This window comes from Pezoporus flaviventris, unplaced genomic scaffold (genome assembly GCF_033815535.1).
Source record: "Pezoporus flaviventris isolate CSIRO_AGI_PZ_B2104156 unplaced genomic scaffold, CSIRO_AGI_Pfla_v1 ptg000035l, whole genome shotgun sequence".
Classification (NCBI taxonomy): Eukaryota; Metazoa; Chordata; class Aves; order Psittaciformes; family Psittacidae; genus Pezoporus; species Pezoporus flaviventris.
Genome location: NW_026892583.1, coordinates 5,365,002 through 5,386,689, shown reverse-complemented (window position 1 = coordinate 5,386,689; position 21,688 = coordinate 5,365,002). Strand labels below are relative to the sequence as shown.

At 41.8% G+C, this 21,688-nt stretch overlaps 1 protein-coding gene across 5 annotated transcripts in view; it reads left to right on the top strand.

Moving 5' to 3' along the window:
- The window catches only part of RPAP1 (RNA polymerase II associated protein 1), a 40,810-nt gene that overhangs the window by 5,529 nt on the left and 13,593 nt on the right, over window positions 1-21,688 (top strand). For all 5 annotated transcript variants that reach the window (XM_061462319.1, XM_061462316.1, XM_061462314.1 and 2 more), the window contains 13 exons: window positions 773-921; window positions 1,529-1,621; window positions 2,964-3,144; window positions 5,146-5,322; window positions 8,194-8,400; window positions 12,029-12,144; window positions 12,549-12,647; window positions 13,102-13,203; window positions 13,953-14,120; window positions 16,444-16,629; window positions 18,349-18,483; window positions 18,677-18,856; window positions 20,858-21,015. In XM_061462319.1, the coding sequence (XP_061318303.1) occupies window positions 773-921; window positions 1,529-1,621; window positions 2,964-3,144; window positions 5,146-5,322; window positions 8,194-8,400; window positions 12,029-12,144; window positions 12,549-12,647; window positions 13,102-13,203; window positions 13,953-14,120; window positions 16,444-16,629; window positions 18,349-18,483; window positions 18,677-18,856; window positions 20,858-21,015 (1,951 nt within the window). The remainder of the gene's footprint in view (window positions 1-772; window positions 922-1,528; window positions 1,622-2,963; window positions 3,145-5,145; window positions 5,323-8,193; window positions 8,401-12,028; window positions 12,145-12,548; window positions 12,648-13,101; window positions 13,204-13,952; window positions 14,121-16,443; window positions 16,630-18,348; window positions 18,484-18,676; window positions 18,857-20,857; window positions 21,016-21,688) is intronic.

Sequence of the window (21,688 nt, the reverse complement as noted above, 5' to 3'; positions counted from 1 at the left end):
TGGTCCAGTGTTCCTGGCATCCAGTAGAACCACGTTTCCAACACATTGCCTTTTGCCTGTGGTACCTTGCCATCCTCACTGCAAGAGGTGTTTTCTGTGATTTGTACCCATTGGACACTCGCTGCTTACTTTGCAGTCTGTTCAGACCCTGTTCCCAGTATCTCTGAGGTTTAGCTCTGCTAAGAGCTCCAGCTTTCAGCCAGCAGATCTAGCTTGATAAGCTGCCTTCCTACAGTTTTTTTTTCCTCCATCAGTACTAACTGTAACATTTCTGTTGTGTACTTAATAGTCTGAGAAGCTCAAGGTGTTTTCTTAAAAGCAACAACTTAAATCCTATAGTGCTTAGTTCTAGGTAAGAAAACATGAACCCAGTTTATAGACAGGGAAAAGGAGGCCTTGTCTTGCTCGTGATCATACAAGTCACTCACTGTTAGAGCTGGCAGTGGAATTATGCCTGAACATAATCTGCAAGGACACTGTTTCTATAAAGCCTTGCTTCTTCCATTAATATTTGCAGTCAGGCCTTAGTACCCTTTCCTGCTTATGGAGCTCATTGAAAAGACCTTGGTGCTAATACATAACTAATAAAATTGAGTATGTTTCTCTCTATTACCCAGTGCAAGTCAGAGACAGAGGGCTTCTTGCTTCCTCATCTTGGTTTCTCATCAGAGCAATAGGTGCTGTTAGGGAGCCTTGGTCTGATACCTATTGCGCAGTAGTTACATATGAGTAACCTCACTGCTTTTTTTCCCTTATTATTTCCCATCCCCAGATTTTCCTGATACTTTACCAGCTCTAACTCCAGCTCCTCCAAAAAAGTCAAAGGTCAAAAGTGCCTGTGTCCACTTTGAGGATGAAGATCCAGAGGAAAGACTGGAGCGTCATGATCGACACATCACAGCAGTCTTCAGCAAAATTATTGTATGTCTAGGTTTTATGTGATGCTCTAGTTTGGGGTTTTGTTGGTTTGTTATTCGGTTGGTTTTCCTTTCTTTTTTTGAATGCTGTGAACTAAATGGACAAGGATGAAAGGTTCTGTTGCTGCTTTTTATTTCTACAGTGTAGTGAAGCAGTTGTAGCACTGTAGTTGTGCTACAACTGCTCCTTCAGGGAGCTTCTTGAAAGAAAAGTTCTTCGTGGCTATTTTTGCTGTCGGCTAAATATGGGTCTGAATCTGCTTTCCAGTCTAGACTGCCTACAGGTCACGCTGCCTGCATGCAGGCATGTGCTCCAGTGGGGATTTGGGTGAATTTCTGGACTTTCTAAGGAGGATGTTCTCATTGCTTTGCACTGGCCCAGATTTTTTCCTTTGTCTGATTCTTGGAGTTTGGCAGCCCAGCCTTTTGGAAAATAACCTCACTTCATCTCTAAATAAGCACAAGGTATTCTGAGCCTGACAGTGACGCAGCAGGAAGCTTGTGAGCTGCAGAGCTGAGAGATTTTGAGTCCACTCTTAGCTAAACGATATAAAGTGATGTATATCTGGCTGTTGTGATGGTTTCTACAGGGCTTTAATTTCTTGATGCAGGAGCGAGACACAAGTGCAGCAGCGGTGACCATGCCAGTGCCCACTGGAGACCCATTTCCAAGGACATTTCACCGCTCTGAGATAAAAAGTGAGGTAAGTTTGGGAGCAGCTGTTTTATGGTACCTTATTCATGACTAAAATTTGATCACAGCAAAGCCTGATGCTTGGTGGGTGGTAGGACTCGAAGTAAGTGACTTGGCCTGCTGGAGGTTATGAGTTAGCTCAGCATCTCTCTCACATTTGCACATTAGTGTAGGAGAGAGTTCTACCAAGCTGCCATTTAGGTACCTCACACCCTGCATCTAAATAACTCTGGAATCCTTTAGGTTTAGGAAAAAGGTGATCCCCCTCAGCTAACTGTAGTGAGATGGATCAGATCTGCACTGCTGTAATAGAGTTGATCCTGTTCTGTTTTTCTCTGAGAGTGAAACCTCAGAGAAAAATAAACCTCTGTTAATTTATCCACCAGGTTTAAGTTCATACTTACTGAAGCTACACCCGATTTCTCCTGACATGACAGTTGAGTGTGGTTGCACAGATTATCTTTTGCAGCTTTTTGGATTTTGGCATAATTTCTGAGGCTGTAAAGCTGGAAACCATGGCTGCTATCACCAGGCATTGCTACAGTAGCAAGAGTTGCTAGCTGAGTGGGAGTCAGATGCTGGGAATTGGTATGTGATTGATAGCTGTTACTTTGAAGAGGTAGCTTACTTTGAAGGACAGCTTTTTTGAAAGAGCGATACTTTTGAAACTACCATTTCTGTTTATCTAATGTAGGAGTACGCAAAGCAGCTGCCCAATGTTCAGACTGTCTTTTGAGCAGCTTCTCTGGACTAGGGATATGCAAGAGGTTTTTTGCTTAGTCTGCTTTGGATTTCTTGTGCATCCTGTGCAAAGCTGTTCACAGCCATGTCCTTCCATCACCTAGGCAAGCAACACAGTAATTTAGTCAGGATTATTTTAGCACCAGGTGCCCATTTCTTACTGTGTAAATCTTTTCACCCTCCTGCTCTCTAATCACCTTATAAGAAGCCTGTTCCAAGCATGTGGTGAGCACGGTGCAGTACAGCCTCTTTTATCCTCAGAAATCCAAAGTAGTCAGCAATGCAGTTTCTGAACAGCAGGAAAGCTGGAACTGTTGTGTTTGGTGATATTTTAAGTGTACTTGCCTGGCTTGAATTCATTTCTAATTAATCATCTTCCTTCTCTAGGTAGAAAAAACAGTAATGTTTTGTCTTTCTGTCCTAGCATTAAAACCTGTCTTAAGATAAGAATAATGCACATATAGAAAATGCAGGTGGCTGCCAGCAGCTTCTCTGTATCACACCCCAGAGTCTGATGTGAAGGAGTCTTTAGCATCGGATCTATACATTTGTTAGTGGCAGGTGTGCGGGGGAGTCTGGAAAGAGGTGACACATGGCTTCCCTGTTTGCAGGTGAAGGTGGCATCTGGAAGAAAAAGCATCTTTGCACAAAAGATGGCAGCGAGAAGAGCTGCTGAAAAGGCAGCAACAGCCCCCTCTGCTGCCGAGTGCATGCAAGTGGGATCTGCTGCTCCGGGCGCCCAGGATCCTGAGGGGTCAGCAGCAGAGGCGCCTTTCCTTGGCTCCAGGGATGGTGAGTGGAGAAGGTTCTGCTTATCCAGCCTACTGTATTTAAGTAGCCTTAGTAACTGTAACATCACTGCACCTGATTTTTAAAGTAAGGTAGCACTTCTGTCCTCAGTTTATGAATCTCAAGGTCACTTGGAATGTGATTTGAAGGATTTGAAGTGGTCTGAGACCCAAATTAACATTCTAAAAATTGGGTTAGCTTTCTCACTGGTTTCCTTTTTGCTTTGCACAGGCCCAAACAGATTTGTTTTTCAAGGTCCTTGTCTTCCTTTTCGTCTCTACTATGTAAAGTTTTTCTTGTTTCATCTTTGATTTCCACAATTTTAGGAAGAGGGTGGTTCTTGTGCCTCATGAAGGCGTTTGAGACTACTCTGATGCGGGTTCTCACTCCTACCTAGAAGCTGAAGGCTCAGTCTTCTGTCACCAGATCTGCTGCCATGAGACTGTGGCTTTGCTTCATAAGGAAGGCTGTGAGGCAGTGCTGATGAGTCAGTGCCACCTCCAGCAGTTACTTGTCTGACAGCAACGTGACAAGGAAAGATGAAACCAATTCAACTGGTACCAGAATCTCCAGGCATTTATGTTTTTTGTCTTGGACTTTTATTTACTGTTTACCTAGGACCACCATGTGTCTGGGCTTTTCACTGGCACCCTCCTTTTCACATTGATATAGAGGCCAGATAACCCATTGAGGGTTATCATTGTTTATCTAAGTTTCCCTCTGCCCTGACTCTTGTCAGAGAATTGGTAAGAGAATCCCTGGATGTGCTGTGCACTGCCATGTACAAATCCACCATCCAGGTCAGTGTACTGTGCCTGCCTAATAGCCTGTTACAATTGTGCATGTGTACTTCTGTCTGAGAAATCTCAAAGAGGGAAATCCAGCAGCCCAAGAGCTGTGATCCTCTTGAAGTAGAACGGTTTTGAAATGTAGTAGCGCAACAGAGGGATCAGAAAATGGCTTGGCCTCCTCAGCAGGATTGTTGGGCAGGATCACTTCAGGAGCTCCCTTTTTTGTAGTAACAACATGTTTGTGCCTGGTAACCCTCAGCTTAGTTGCTGATGGTGTGAGGCTTGCTGAATCTTTTCCCAGGTCACTCTGTCTTCTCATCTCTTTCTGCTCAATGAGCAAGACAACTGGTGTGGAAATTACATCAAACCTTACTGATATGATGAGTGTCATTGATGCTATTCTAACAGGGGGTTGATGCTTTCAGGGTTGGCTGGTTTAGTGTCATAGGGGTGTTCCAAGTTACTATTTGGAGTATATGAACAAAACATAAGAAGACAAGACACTAAGTCAGGCCCTTGTATAGTGGGCTACAACACAGCTGGAGGGTCTCATTCTGGCCAAAAGAGCATGTTACCTGTCTGCTGGAGTAAAACAAAATGGGCCTTTACAAAGGATTTAGATCAGGTAACAAAAGGAGACTTGATCCTGTTCAGGGTAGGTAAAATGCCCCGCTGCTGGAACTTCTAATATGTGAATACAGGGCATTGTTGGAAGCAAACATGCCCATGTTGAGAATGGGTCTTGTATCACTCCAGAAACTGGTGTGCCTAATCATTTTAATTCTTTATCTCACTCAACAAATACTGAGTCAGGATCATGGTTCAGCTGAAGTACAAATGTGGGTTCAGGTGTTCCTGGACAGAGAAGGTGCCTGGTATTCACTAACTTGGCAGAATGCTCATTAGTTGTGAATTGTGCTCCAGTTTTCTTGCTGTTGCTTTGCATTAAGGAAACAAAATCCCTTCCTCCCCCCCCATCCCTCCCAAAACTCCTAAAGAAATGAGGTAGAAATGACATTTTGTTGTGACATGGGATGAAAGCCCAAGTATTTTAGTTTTGTTTGAAACGAAACTAAACTTCTTAACTGCTATTTTAATTCAGCTTCAAAGATAAAAAGTAAATTATGCAAATGTGGTAATGACAAAATTGAGATGCAGGTGTCATGATGTAGGCACATTAAATCACTAACTGCTTTCTCTGCTCATCTAACAGATAAAGCTGGTGACTTTTTGACCTCTCGGCAGCCTTGTCTCATAACGGGAGAGGGTCTTGGAAGCCAGAAGAGTGAGGAGGAAGTTCAAGCTATTCACAGAGAGAACTTGGAAAAGCTACAGTCCATGTCTGAGGAAGAGATCCTGCAGGAGCAGGAAAGGCTTCTGGCTCAGCTGGGTATGTGTTTCCCAGGGTGAATTCTAGAGACCTGGAAGTTTACTGAATGTGTGGCTATCCTAAAGTCTTACCAAATTCACAGATCAAAGGTGGGAGCTTGGGGTTCCTCCTCATTGTATACATGGATAATTTAGCTTCCATGTCATGTCAGTAGCTTGTGAGTAAGAATTGTGAAGGAAATAGAGTGCTTATTCCTCAGTGAGAGGGGGCTTAACCTAAGTCTGTCTCATCTCCCCTTTGCTATGGGTTAAGGCGGTCCATGCACTCTATTACTTTGCACACCAAATACCTGGTTACACGTACATATATTGAGGTCCTAAAATGTCTTCTCTGAAGCAGATTAGAAAGCAAAGCTATTCTTGGGATGCTTTCCCAAGTGCAGTGCTAAGGTGAGAGAGCACCCTTGGTCTTCCCTTCTGAAATGCCTGAGACTTGGGCCAGAACTGTCAGTACCCAGGTAGGGGAAGCATGTGGGAGATTTCAGGTTAAGTCTGTACTTGCAGAGCAGAAAAACAACTGGTATTGTTCTTGACGAAGCGTTTTAGTTATCTGGCTGGTGGACGCAGATGTTCTGTCAGGGGTCTAATCTCTGTTTTGGAGTCTTGTCCACAGTGGTGCTCTGGGAATGCTGATGACAAGATGGGGGAGAGGGCTGAATGTGGTGTGTTTGAGAATTTGTGGAATCTAGGGCACCATAAAACTGCTGGCATTGGTTTCGGTGATTTTGTATGCTCAAGAAGAGCAGACGTGCAGATACAGGTGGCAGACAAGGGGTTTTGAAATTCTCCTAAGTTCAAATTCTCTAGCATCCAATTTAGGTGTGAGTGGTATTTTAAATGCCTAAGTTTAGCTTAAAGATCGTATTAACAACCTTGACTTCATTGCAAGCAGCCTGGGTATAACTGGAAAGGTGGCACAGGAAGTGTGCAAAATAGTTGCAGACAGAACTATGTAGGTACATCTGTCGTTCAGGCAGCTGAGCTCTTCTAGCTACCTGAGATGAAAAAAATCCTGTTTTTTAACTTCACTGCTCATAGCAATGGAATGTGCACATAAAAGATCTTGTTTATGCACTTTCTCCTTGTGTCTCATTCATGCTTCTTGTCCCTACTGCTCTGTCCTTTGGGACATTAGTGAAATGAATGGTTACTACATAGTTTTAGAAGGCTAGGATGTATTTTAAGTATTTTTGTACAATAAGTTATTTTATAAAACTGTGTATTTGTTTATATGCCCTGTGGGTTAAAATTGTAGATCTTTCAGAGTTTGAGGCTTTAAGGAAACTGGGAGTAATTTTGGCCTTCCCGAAATATCTGTGGTTAGTTAATTATGCATGATGAATCTACTCCTAAGCAAAATGCTGGCTTATGGATGAAGCAAGGAATTGGACAAGTAGAGAAATGTGGATTAAAGAGACTTTTTCTCCATATTCAGGAGAGTGAATCATTTGTGGATGTTTAATGGTGCCCAGGCTCTGAATTAGCATTTTAATTACAAAGCAGATGAGTCCATGGTGTGGAGCATGAGGATGGGTAGGCAGTTTCATGCTGGACAGTGTCTTCAGGATCTTACTGGTGATACTGCTCTGGTTTTGCCCATGGAGACTGAGCAAAACCAGGCTGACTTTCGGACGTACCGTGCACAGATTGGCATCATCAGTGACGTGTTAGTGACTGTCTGTGTGAAGTGATGAAATAATGAATACAGTCCTTTTCTTGCTGTGCTCAATGAAGTGAGAGAAAGTTGGGAGATCTGCTTGCATACAGGAAAAATACATGTGCTTTAATGAGCCTGGGCTGAATGTCTGTCCTTCACCAAGGGAGATTAAACTGCACTAGGAGGAGAGTGTGCAGCAGTCACAAGTGTGGGATAGATCCCTGCATCCTGAACTGTTTCAGAGACATAGGAGTAACTTCCTCTCTGAGATGACTTCTCAGGTACAGAGCACTTCTGAATCCCTTGTCCATTGTCATCCTAACAGTGGATAACCAGTGTCAGTGTTACATTCTGTCTACACTCTATGCATCTGTGACGCTGCTTACTGGAGTATCTCTATACCTTTTAGAGTCACAATGCACAAGCTCTTCTTGTTCACCTCTGGCACCTCAACACCGCATTCTAGGTGAAAAGTATTTGGAGACAAAGTGCTCAGTCAAAATGATGTGTGGTATCCAAAGCAGATTTGAAAGTAAAATTATGATCGTCTGATATTTTCCTATTTTAGAGCCATAGGAATATTATCTATCCTTCAAAGTGCCCCTACCTCCCAAATGTTCCTCTTCTCCAAAGCATGAAAAGAATTACTATGTTTCTGGATGTTGTCAGACCATAACTGACTCTCAGGATGGGGAGTCAGTTCAGAGCAAACGAGATCTCCTTCTTCTAACACAATATCTAGACCGTGCGCTGCAGCACTAGTGCAGTTTAATAAAGAGCAGGTAATTCACTGTGGTGTCTGTTCCATGTATTCTTATAGTGTTCAGGTTGTCACCCCTGAGTGTGGCACTGAGTAGGCAAACTGCCAGACCTGGGTTCTTCTCCTAAATCACAGACCAGAATTCTCTCCACGATGGTGCCTCTTCAGTGGCAGTGAGGGGGAAAGAAATTATTCTCTTTTTATTTGTAAGCTGGGAGAATAACTAGAATTTTTGTAGTGGTTTTACTTTGAAAGACTTTTATCAGCTCTTTCTCTGGTGTCGCCTCACCATTCAAGTGTCTCAGTTTGAAAAGAAGTGATAGTTGGTATAGAAAAAGAGGGCATGTGGAATGGGAATGAAAAGACTAAAACATAAATAGCAGGAGCTATAGACATACCAAGTATTTTGAGACTTTCTGTCACATCTCTGTCTGTCTCTTTGTCAATACTTGCAGATCCCAGTTTAGTTGCTTTCTTAAAGTCACGACGTGGTGGCAGTGAAGGCCAGAAGAAGGAATTAAAAATGGAACAGAACAGACAGGAGGAGTTTGTGGAATCTCTTTCTGTGGCTCAGCATGGTGTAAGATCATCTCTTCCCATGGAGGAGTCTGGTCTGGAAGAATCTGTAAGGGAAGAAGAAAATATGAAGGTAGAAATCACAGGTAAGAGCATGTTATTAATGTTCTCAACATAAATGTAAGGTTTGTATGGTATTTGCATAAATCCAGATTGGATTGATGTGGCACTTCATTAGTTATTAGTTATCCAACTCAGAATTTACCATATTTAAAAGTACATACATCTTGGGTCAAAAAAGAAAATCTCTCTTATTTCCAGCTGGGCTCCATAGGTTAGAAGGGTAATACACTACATAATGAAGGTAAGCTGTTCAGTGGGACATTTTGCTTTGGTTTTGAAATTTTTTCTGAGGTCCCTGAAGTGAAGATGTGTTTTAAACTAGATAACATTGCTGTCCTGTTCAGTCATGTGAACAGGGAAACAGAAGAGTGGTAGTGGGATTCAGCTGCTGCTTGAATAATTTCTTTTAACTGGAACTGCTAGGGGACAAGAGGGTGCTGGGTAGGTAAGAGTGATTTGCACGTAGGATAGCATGGAGAACACTGTCTTCAGGGGATGGCTCACGTAGTGCACATATGACTTTCATGACATACTCATGATGTCCCTGCTTTGTGGCTTGTATCTCAGAGTCCATATGGTGATTTCCACAGAATAGAGTTCTTTTCTTTGTGTTTTGATGGAGGGAAGTATTAAAGTGTAGAATGTTCTCCTTTTTTGGAAGAAATGCACAGAGCTGTTGCCTCTTAGTACTATTGAATACTCAAAATATATCTGTATGAGGAGAAAGTTGCTTTATCTCCCGCAGCTAGAGCAACCCATATATTCTCATGGTGGAGAATTGTTTTCCCCTTAAGCTTCTGCTCTTATTGTTGCTTTACTCACTGCATTTTTTTCTTCAGCCATCTCTTTTTCAGTGTTGTGGTTTTAGGCTCTAATTCTCATCTTCCCCATACTTTTGTTCAGAGCATGTCTCTCTTTCTCATTAGCATGCTTCACCCCCAATTCCATGTCAGTTTTTGTCTCTCTCCATCTCTTGATCCTTTCTTCTGATGCATTGTGTCCCAGTGCAACTGATTAAAGAGGTCTCTGAATCACTTCTGGCTTTCAGCTTGGTGTTTGCAAGAGATAACATTTTCTTGATGAGAGGGATGAGTCTGTGAGTGTATGTATGTGTGCAGGAGAAGGAAAGCTGATTAGCCTCTTATTGAGGAAGACACTTCACTCAGCAGTGCTTTTTCTGCATCTTCTAAGTTTTACTTTTCCACGGATCCATCTTGATCAAAAAGACAATTCTTTGTTCTTTTTATTTTGAGAACAATTGAGTGCACAAGCAGCACCAGGTTAAGCGATGCTCTTACTTGCCTGGGAGCAATGGGTGTGGGTTGTTCAACCAATAAAGGCTGAACGAGATTGTAGTAGTGCTTTTGAGAATAGCTCAGTGTTCAGAGCATTGTGTGCTGACAGCATCTTTTGCTTCCCATGGAAGACTGCATGGGAAAGGAGTTTTCCCAGGATATTTGAAAGAACAAAGAAAGCTATAAAAACAAGGGAAGCCTTTCCAGCACCTGAGTTGATGTCTGCAGCCCATCTTGGACAACACGATATGTAAAATATTAATTAGACATTAGCACTTAGTGTTGGGATTTTGCATTTCTTTGTGCTCAGAAGTAAACTCATAAATAACTCAGCATAAACGGTCATTCTGAATTTCCTCAGGGAGAGGATGATGACAGAAAGCAATGGGATTGCTCAAAAGTCAAACCTGTCCCATAATGAGATAAAAGGCTACTGTTTCTAATAAACAAGATGGTGAAACCTTTATCCAGCAACTTGTAATCTTATCAAATGGAAGAGTGTATTCTGGCACTGAGACAAAAGGGGAACAAAGAAGAAAGGAAAGAAGTTGAGTGGCAGCCTTTAATACAGCCCAGTTCTGAAAAAGTTCAATGCAAATGTTGCATTTGCACTGTCAGCTTGTGTTTCTCTGAAGGGATTTCTCAGTAACTGGAAAATCTGCTGATGCTTTGGAATATATCTCAATATTCTCTTTTTATGACAAGATCATAATACTAAGGGCTGGTGATAATATGCATAATCCTATTCATAGAATGATTAACTCAACCGTATCAATTTAGTGATTAATGGAGAAAACAATTACAAATATTAATAGATTTCATTTTTCTGCTGATATCATTTCCTCTAGTTTTGCATCTACCACCCACAAGCATTCAGCTTTCTTACGTTTCAGATGTTTTTTCCTCTCTTCAGTTAAAATGTGTGCTGAGCCTTTGGCTAAAATTCTGTGGAACAGCTTTCTGGCTGAGGAAGACAACTCTGTGCTTGGTTCCCTGCCTGACTCAATACCATATTGATCATAAGGATAAAGCTTCATCCTAAAAAAAATGAGTGCCCTTCCTGAAAGTTTATCTGCTAATTGGAGGAAATTAAAAGGTTAGGTTTCAGGCCAGTTATCAGCAGGGAAAGATGGGATGAAAGAAGAACATCTCAGTGGGATTCATTGTTCCTTACAAGTGAAGACCAGGGCACCAGGGTTAATAGCTGCAATGCAAATGAATTCTGGGCTGCTCCAGCAGGAGTGATGCTGCTGCTTCTCATGCTTCTCATGCCCTCAGACTGCCTGTTCCTATTCTAACGTGTGATGTCTCTTGAGATAGCAAGGACATCTTGGCTCCTCTCTTCTCACGGCAGTATGGCATAGTATCTTGGTAGCAAAGCATTACCTATCCTAGTGTTCAGATAATTTCTGGTTGTATTTCTCCTGTCCCTTCACTCGTGAGATTCTTCTGTCTTCTTCTGTCTCTTTCCTAGGGCAACTCTTGTGATGTCAGGTATAAATATCTTGTTTCTAAGATTCTTCTAGCCAAAGCACTTTAGAAAGTTAAATCAGTACTTTCTTCCTTTAGTACTTCAACCTTTGAAATTCTTGTTCAACTGTCCAGGTTCCCTACTGAGCTGTTTCTCAGGCAAGCTGTGTAAGTTCTCAGCTGTTTTGATCTTCTCAAGCTGATCTTCTCAAGCCTTTAGTGGGGGACATGGGATGAAGAGCAGCATCACAGATGCAACGAAAGCACAATCAGTAGTGTTTGTCCTCTCTCTAGTGTATCTGGGCTGAAATCATACTGGCTTCCAATAATTTGCTTGGACCTTTCTGCATTGTGCAAGGCCAGGTTGGGTAGAGTCTTGGGTGACATAGTTTTGTGCAGGGTGTCCCTGCCCATGGCAGGGGGTTGGAACTGGATGATCTTAAGGTCCTTTCCAACCCAAACTGTTCTATGATTCTATGATTAATACTTTTGACTCATTTCACATCTCCTCTAGCATTCCCCTTCCTGGATGACACATGGTTTGCTTTCTTGAAAGTAGGGTTGATGCTATTTTTCTGCCCTGGTTCTGATCACTTTGCCTTATTTGTGTCCTGACTCCTGCTCAACTTCTCCTAAATTAGCCTTGTCTGTGAATTTCATTACAGTGCTGTTCACTTCCTTTTGTAGCTCTCGTGAAAGATGAAAACAGCTTCAAAGCTTTGATATTTATGAATCAGCCAACAGTCAGTTTGAAAACCGTTTTCTTATTTTACATGAATCTTGTATGTAAGCCAAGTAGCTTGGCGAAGAGGGAATAGTATTATCTTGATTCCTTCCTTGGAAGGTAAGACTGCTATTTCCACCCCCCCTCCCCTCCCCCCCAAAGATGATGATCTGCCTGTGAAGCCCAAGAAGGAATGGATTCACATGGACAATGTGGAATTTGAGAAGCTGGAATGGATGAAAGATTTGCCCTTGCCTCAGCAGAAGAAAACCAAAAAGGTTTGAAAGCAGAAACTGTTGTTTTTTCATGTTTGTGTCTGGGTCATGCTTCTCAGCAGTTACAGTTTTGAAGGCTTCAGAAGCTAGTCATGTGGTTAATATGTAAGATTTCGTTGGGCTGGGAGATTTCCCATTTTTTTCCACAGGATGGGATGATAGGTGGACAGTTCAGGCTGTCGTGCTCAAGAGAACTGGGAAATGAAAGTCTGCCAGCTGTAATCAGAGATGAAACAGGTCTGAAAGCTAAGAAAGTGGGGAATAGTTCTTAAGAATTTGAGGTCTGAGCTGAGGAGTGTTTGAACTCTTCCCTTGCAGCAGCCGATACAAGAATTGGTGTTTGAAGTGGTGAATGGAGTGGAAGGCAATAGAAACAATCTTTTTCTCCTTCCACCCTTTTGTTGTAGGGAATGCAAGCTCGATTCAGTTTAAAAGGAGAATTGATTCCTGCAGATGCTGACTTACCAACACATCTAGGCCTGCATCACCATGGAGAAGAGGCAGAGGTGGGTGTAATGTAGTAGAAAGGATACACACGTTTGTTTCCTGTGTTTAATTTGGCAGATTCCTTTTGTGCAAAGGCCTTCTAATAACAAAAACCTTAGGAAAGTGCAGACAGGTGATTTTCTTTTGAAACAAGCTCCTGAAGAGAAGCTGGTCTGTATACATTAACTGCTTCACTTGCAGAAAGCTCCATTAATGCCTTTTCTCTTTAATGCCGTTGAGGATTTATGGTGTTGAAAAAAGGTGCACATGCATCCTTTTCTTAAGAAGTTCAGTTTTCTCCTGTCATAGCAACGATTAGAAACTCTTTTGCAATTGCCACAAAGCAGCAAATAACAGTGCATTGCAGTTTATCTCCCATTATGTAGTATTTCACAGTTAATCTTATTTGAAGGGGCCTGTTTATACCTATAGCTGAGTTGTTTTGTTGTTTTGTTTTGGTGTCCCCCCATTTAGAGGGCTGGTTATTCTCTCCAAGAGCTCTTTCATTTGTCTCGCAGCCAAGTTATTCAACAAAGGACACTGGCTCTGCAGGTCTTGGGTCGCATTGTTCAAAAGGTAAGTCAGTTCCTGTGGAACTCCTTCCCATAATTCAGGTTTCTGGTGGGTCAGGATCAGAGTTCTCTGGTACAAGTTGTTTGCTTTGTACTATGCAATGAAAGTGAGAAAAATCAGCAGCAGGGGATTCTTTTTCACTGGGATTGTCATTACTGTTAGAAAAGTTAAGTGTTGGGCAAACTGAGTTTCAGGTTTCTCTGGAGGGAGATGCTTCCAAGTGTTGTTCAGAAGCAGTGCTGAAGCTTCAGTTCTCTTGTTGATTTGGACACAAATTTGGGGGTTTTTTTGGTGTTACTTTTGTGACAAACCTATATCCTTGTCAGTGACCCTTTCACTCCTGTTGCCTGAGCCAGCTTCATAGCGTGCTTTTTCTGTATGAACCAACCTACTCAGAGTTATGTGCCAATAGCATAAAGCAGAATGAATATTTACTTCTGTGCGCATTTCCGCCTAACTCTTAGAGGAAGTGCCAACCTGCCCTCTAATAGCAGTGGAGACAGAGAAGAAACAGGGTGATTTTGAGAAGAATGATGGGCAGAACAGGCTGAAGTCAGGAGATGCTTCCAGGCTTTAGAAAGAAAGGTTTTTGCATTAAGAAACTGATGTTACATGCTTCTGTGGAATGTGAGGAGGAGAAAATAAGGGAAAAACCCCTGACACTCTGTTTAGCTGCTTTACAGTAGAAATGGGAAGAGGAAAGCATGTAGAATGAGACAGCTTTAAGACTGGCTGTGTGATATGTATTTCAGGCCAGGGCTGGAGAGTTTGTTTCCTCCTTGAAGGGCAGCATTCTGCGTCTGCTGCTTGATGCGGGGTTTCTCTTCTTGCTGCGCTTCTCGCTGGATGATGCAGTGGATAATGTCATGGCAGCAGCTGTTGGTGCTCTCCAGGCTCTGCTAGTGTCACTTGATGATGAGGTGAGACAATTACTGACTGCCTGGGTTTGATTTCATGCTGAACTGTTTACAGGAATCAGCATGAGAAGACATGGTAAGTGGCTTAAACAAAGGCTTGCTGGATGGGTTAGCTTAATAGTCAATAGAATTGCTGTGCGTTGGGACAGACAAGGCAGTGTGTTATCCCAGTTTGAGAGATTCTCAGGATGTCTTTTTGTCCTGTTTGAATTAGCTCTGCTCCATGATGAATCCAGTGCAGGCTGCTGAGGTTCTGTTCCTTTTTACATCTTTACAATCTAGATCAGGCTACTGCTAATGTATGTGTATAATTTATTTTTTTAATATGGTCTCTTTTGTTGGCTTCTTGTTTTGTAGTTTTTCTGCTTTTGAAGAGATTAAATATTCTCCCTGCTTCCCCTTAAGCCTCAGAATGATACTGTCTTTGTTTTCTCTCATTGTCCATTTTCTGCTGTCCTTATGTGCTTTTCTTATAAATACTTAATTTTGCCTTCTTATGTGTGTATTTTTTTTCCTGATGCTTTTTTACCCGTTAGGAGATTGAAACTTCTTTTGGGTGTTCAGAGATACTAGAGAGCCCTGAACAGCAAGATTAAGATGTCTTCCTGATTGGGCAGAAGCAGTCCATTATAGACAAAGTATGCTCTAGGCTGTGTTTCAAGTTCCTTTCATGAGAACTGCTATTATGTCTGACTGCAAAGAGGCTGGTGATAGAGGAGAGTGGGTAGATCTCAAGAAGCCCCTTGCAACTTCTCCTGGGCCTTTAGAGCTATCCCTAGCGGGGAGGCAATTAAAATGAAGGACTAGGTGGCTTTCTCCACATCTTGCTCCTTTTCTAAGCTATGAGTAATGGTGTTCTGCTTCTAGTAGAAGTCCTGCCCACCCATTGTAAGTGCTGTGAATGCTATGAATCAGCTTCTTGATGTGCTTTTCTTTTCTCTGATATTATTCTGGTTTATAACTGTCTGTAGTGCTCTAATTCTCAGATCAGAGCTTGTGGTGTGATGTCTTGTATAAGCGGGGATTGCTGACTCTCTCGATGCCAAAAGCAGCACTGTGAGTGCTGTGTCTGTATATTTTCTTATTCGGGAAGTCCTTCTTTGTGCCTTCTTTGTTTCTGCTTTGTGTCTTTGTGCTGCTGGGTTTCAAAAGGTCTCTGAGGAAGGGACAGGGCTGGAGGTCTGGCCTTTTGCTCCAGGATTTGTAAAACAAACATGATTTATCCCCACTATAAACACAGAAGGTGAACACACATAAAAATGATGCTGCCTGAAGGTATTGTTTGTTCATAAATGGCTATGGAAAGGAAGCACCTTTCTCTCCGTTTACTTCGAAGACCCAGATACTCTGTTTTGCTTTTCCTTCTTTTTGTGGAAGGAAGGCTACAGTCCCAAACTCTGTATTCCAGATGGACACGTAGTTTCATCCCCTGAAGTCAGGCCTCTTCTGACCATGTCATTCACTCACCCACCAACTTGGCTTTATATTGCCTTTTTATTACTTTTTTTAATGCTTGATAATACTTTCTACTTCTTGGCACTTGCATTTGAAATGTTTCGAACCAGCTCAGGGTTTAGTTGAAGGCTGTCACATATTTTCTGACTAGTTGGTAGTTACTTCTAATTTTCTTCTCAGGAAGTGGAAATCTAAAGCAGCTCTTAGCGGTGCAAACTTTCAGTTTGACCATCCTTTATGTTTTAAAACACTTTGAGGGAGCTAGGTCTGTTATGGGAGCAATCTCACATACTGCAGCATGGCCCCAGATCTTGAAAGTATCTGACACTGTCATTAGCTGTGAACAAAGAAGGGGGTTTTGTTTAATCTGCTGAAGCTGAAGGGCATTCAAACAAACATGAACAAACACACCAGGCACTCTTTTATTCTAACGTAGCACTTTTTACATCACCATTCTGTGTTATTTGTAACCTCGGTTTCACACAGGTCCAGGAATGGGAATAGAGCCAATAAATGCAAATTCTGATTTAACTTCTAGAGCCTTGGTGGTTGGTTTGTTTATTTGTAACTTAAACATTTTCCAGTTAAGCTGTGTTTCTGTTAACCTGTGTAGTGAATTTAATTCACCTCACAGTAATTGCTTTGCATGGTTTCTCAAGTGTGTGTGGGTCATAGGTTAAAATCACTTCTGTGGAAATGCATTGCTTTCTGTTTGTACCTGTTCACAGTCACCTTCATGGTGTTACTATTTTCCTGGGGTTAAGTGGGAATCAGCAAAGCATTCTATAATCAAAAGCATCCTTGAATTTTTTATGTCTTCCATGACTTCCTTGTGAGAATTTCAGTTTATGTGTCTTTACTCTTCTTACAGAAATATCTTGATTGGACTTTCTCATGGTACCAAGGAATGGCTGCATTCCCGTTTGTCCCCAACAATGAGGAGGAAGAGGAGGAGGAAGAAGATGAAGAATTAAATAGAGCAGAGAAGTCTCAAGATAAAAAGTTAAAAGATGAAAACAAGCCAGATCCAGACGTGGCCCGATATGATGTTGTGAAGGTAAGCATAGAGCTAGAGCTGAAATCCTTTTAGAAAAATAGGATCTGTGTGTGTTGTTGAACCATCTACCCTCCTGTGGATGTTATTACTAACATTCCAAACAACAATTAGAACTCTTCCCTGGCTGTTGGATGTTTTGTTTCTGTCATATATTACCAGGAGGGTAATCTTATTGATCTCTAAAAATGTTGAGACTTGACATGTGTGATTTTAGTATCATTAAGTATCTTTACCTTCCTCTAGGGAAATTGGCAACAAGCATACCGGTGACCTTCCAAGACTTGCTGGAAGACTGCATACAGACATGATTTTCAAGCTCACCTACTTGAGTTAAAAGTGGAAAGGTTCCAACCATTATTAAAGTGTCTGTATGCACTTCTGTGAATTTAAAAATGATCATCACAGCTAGATAGTTCAGAACTAGCCAGATTTGTGCAATGACATTTTATATTTGACATAAGCTGGCTACTTAGCATTTCTCCAGTTTCGTTCTTCATATTTGCATTTCCAAGGTAGTTGCGTCATTTGGAAGGAATTGCTCACATATTTAAGCCTAATCCCACATTCCTAACAGGAGTTTTAAAAATAGCAATCTTTGTTATCTTGTATTCAGCGTTGGTGGAGCTGGTGCAACTCTCTTCCCTGCTGCAATCATTAAAACCTTCATTTAGTTGCTTGTCACTAAGTCATCACTTAATCCAAGTCCTTGAGCCTGTGTTCCAATGGCACTTCGGCATAGGGTACTTGGGCATAGGGTCTTGTTTAGAGGTTTCATGATTTCAGTCGTATCCACTAGGCGACACTGTTTAAAAAGCTTAACAAAAGAGTTGTCGATAAGACATGAGATCAGTTTGTGAGTCTGGAAACAGTTGCGTGGTTCAGCATAATGGATTTTAACTTGTTCCAAGTGGCATGATCTCAGGAGATATTTGAGACAAAATTCTCCACTCTACACGGTTGTTGTGAAATTCCATTTCACACCTGGTTACTGGCTGTTGTAACCCAATTACTCCACACTGTTGGAGTATTTAAACTAGATCTGAACTCAGTCAGGCCTAGCACTATAACATTGCTTGGCTGCAGCTATTTAGAAGTGTCAGTACTATGAACTCGGGTGTTACGGAGTTGCCTTTTCTCAGAGCTAGGAGTGTGTGATGCTGTCACTTAAACTGAAGACTTGTTTCCCAGCATTGCCACTGATCACGGTCTTCTTCTCTGTGAAATGTAAAATAAAAATCACATCATCTCTCTGCATCTCTTTTCCTGCTGCAAACCAGGAATTTGGGTCTGTTCTTTGCTTCTGTCAGCTTTCTCTAACATGACAGATACTATCTGGCAGAGTGCTGGAGGTGGTGTCTACCCAAAATGATTCAAGGAACATGAGAACCCTTTTCATCTACATTAGATTTTAGTAGTCTTTTATAGGGAAGGTTATTTTCTTATTCCCTATTACTTCTGTTTTCCAGAATATAAAAATATAAGTATCCAAACCCCACTAGTGGTTGGATTCAGAACAGAAGTTCAGTTAGTCTTGCTCATTTGCTTATGTACTAGCAAATCCACAGAAACTTATTTCTTTGACTCCCCACTGGTAATTTTAAAACTCTCACCCTGCAGGAGATGTAATTGAATCTCCTTTTGTCTTCCAGCAACTGCATTTCAGAGAGCAATTGTAAAGAGTATAATGGATTTTTTCATTCCTCCCCTTTCTCCCCCCAGGGACTTTTGAAGACACGGATCCAGCACCGGCTGAGATACATCCTGGAGGTGGTACGACCTGTTCCAACAGTAGTCCTAGATATACTGCATATCCTCACCCACATAGCAAGGCACTCTTCTGAAGCATGCAGCCAGGTAAATCTCCCACTGTACAGGAGCTGGGGAATGATAGAGAAAGGTGTGAATAAAGGAAGAAAGAAGCAGGTAAAGTTATGGCAAGGAGATCAAACAAACTTTTGTGTTTTGCATGTCTTCTCTATGTCTGCATAACTGCATACCTTTAGTTACTTGTGCTGCCTTAGTTATAGTGCCTGCTGTTTCTCTTCAGCTGCTTGACTGTCCTCGGTTGATTGAGACCATTGTCAGGGAATTTCTCCCTACTCAGTGGGATCCCCAAGTGGCAGAACCAGGGTGTCTGCTCACCAGCCTCCATGGAGTTGCCTGTGCCACTGCTATGAAATTCATCAGAGTGTTGGCATGTGGAGGCCGAAATGCAACAGCCAGGCTGGTGAGTGCTTCTCAGAAGAGCTTTTCTGATTGCAAAGGCCTTTGTTTTGTGTAAGTAAAGACAGAAAATTAAATGGAGGTGACTGAGCTGAAGCTGGAATAATCATTGTGAAGATGGTGCATGTGTGTTTTGAAGGAATTATTGACAGTGTCCTAGTAATGATGCTTCTGCTGTGTACCAGTAGAAGAGCTGCCTCAAGGTTTTTGCTGTATGCAAAATCACATAGCACACCCCAGTGATACTGACCAATAGCAGATGTTTAGAGCACATGGTGTGTGATGCTCTGTGCTCTCCCATGTTCCAGTGACAGGCAGGACTGTAGAAACCAGAGACTAAATTGCTATCCTTGTGTTTTATGACCCTGGCTGGACTTTTCTTCCATTAATTTGTCTTAATAACTCTGAGGGCATTTATCAGTGTTTCCAACTCCTCTTCTCTACTTCTGGACAGGTTTTCTACTTCAGAGATAATTGCATTCACTCATATAGGTCATCGTACTGATGCTATAAATGCATAACGTCTACCATGAGCAGCACCCATTACAGTGCAGTGAGCACTTCTTAGGGTTTTTGGTTTAGTATTGTTAATGCCATCTAATAAATTGCCATCCAGTAAATTGCTAACCTCAGCAGCAGAACACCAGCCTGTGCTATAAAATACATAGAATAACATGCTGATAATGGATAGTGGGATATTTAAAGGCTGTAAGTGGTCATAGTAGCATAATAGAAAATCTCTGAATTTTACTCTGTTTCAGGCTTTGTGTACTCCAGGTATATCAAGGCATGCAAAAATTGCTTACAAGGTTCCACTTGCTTTTATCCACAAGGTTTATTGTTTACAATAAACTATTTGGGCTTCGGTTCTGTTGCACTCTCATATGTCCTGTTACATGCACTTGAACATGGGAATGGAAGATAATAACAGACTAAATCAAAATCATCAATGCATGAATTTATTTCAGCTAACAACAAAATTCTTCCATCTTCCTCCACTGGAAGTAAGTTTGACTTTGCCCTCTGTTCTGTAGGAGTGGTGTCAGAATTCATCGTTTGATTCGTCAGCTCCTTTTGATTTCTTGCTGGCGTGCATTGATTTCCCTACAGGATGTCTCAAGCATTTGAATTTATAGTTATCTATAATATGTCCTTGTGTTGTGAAAAAGACGTTGTTACCTCATTTGTTTAGACAGATCACACACAAGGTTTTTTTTATATGGGGGAGAGGAAGACAGAAGCTCCTTTTTTTTTTTTTTTTTTTTTAATGGCTCCACAAAAATACCCAGTTGTTGGGGAGGATAAAAATTATTTCTAGAGAACTGCAAATGAGTCATGCCTATGCTTAATTCAACACCAAAATAGCCTCAGAACATTTCCAAGGCATCAAAATGCTATCATCCTATAAAAGTAATATGCAGGAGGCACCCTTTTTGTGAAATAAGTTAGAATCATAGAAAGATTTAGGTTGTAGGACCTCTGAAAGCCATTTAGTTTGACCTCCCAAAACCAAAAGCAGCATCAATTCAGTACTTTTGTATACAGTGTTTTTCATTAGCTGTATCTTTGCATGTAATCTTGATTGATAGAGTACTAGTTATGACTACTTAAAGAAGGATAAACATGTATTTTCTTAAAATCAGTTAAATACTGCAGAGAGCATCCAAACCAAGAGTGTGTAAGGTGGAGAAACCTCTGTCAGAAATGATTTATGTGTAGTTGATTTGTGTTAGAAACGGATTAGGTAACACCTAGGCGTCCCTTCCAGGAATACTTCTCTCATAAGAGCCTTTGACCATTTATTGATCCTTTGAAGTGTGCTCCTTGAGATTACATAAAGGCAGATTTGAGCAGGGCAAGAGGAGTTGAGAATGAGCTGAACTGAAATATGCAGCTCTTCTGGTGTGTCAGAGTAATGTGGTGATGATGTATGCAGCTGATACATCTTAGCCCTTTGTCTTTTTCTGTTGTTTATTCTTTTCTCTCTGGTTTGTTTGGTTTCCAGCTTAACAAATTTGAAATGAAAAGTCGGTTGAGTCGCTTTATAGCTGAAGACCCAGTGGATCTGCTGCTGCCAAGGGAAGAAGCCATCAGGCTAAGCACTGAAGCCTTCCGGTTGTGGGCTGTGGCTGCTGCCTATGGTCAAGCCTGTGATCTCTACAGGTACAGTCTAAAGCTGGAGAAATGAGGGTGGGAGGCACAACAGGGAAAACAGACACCCTGTTCCAGAGAGGCTAATATAGGGATTTCCAGGCTTGGTTTCTACCTCCCTTCAGGGAGTCTTATCTCCCTGAAGTCTTATCTGTGGCCTCCTGCAGTAAAATTCCAAGTTCCTTATGGGTATTTGAGTTGAGTATTGTATTTTCTGGTTGTTCTTTGTCTCCTGTGTTTAAGGATTGATATTTTGTTGTTTCCCCTCTATACTATGGGAGATCACCCCAGCTTTTTAGGGCTGCTTCTTTTTTCCCTTTGAAGGCATGGATAATCTGTGTTTGTGTGACATCAGCACGCATAGTTTGCAGCACACTTAGGGCTGAATCTGATGATCTGAAGGCAGTCTGGGCAGCAGTCACCAGCGTGCAATGCCGAGTGAGGCAGAGTGATGCACGCAAGCTGCATGCCACGTCCACTTTCAGTTTGGTACAAGTTCTTGTGCATGACCATCAGGGTCTGCGCTGGGATAAGTCTGAGCTATCTCAAGCATTGAATCTTATTCCTGTAATTGCACTGACTTGGAAGCACAGAGATGGCTGTGTAGTTGCTCTGAAAAGTAAAAGGGAGGCCAAGGGAGTCAGAAGTGAGATTTGTTCCTATGCAACATTGTATTCTCCAGCCC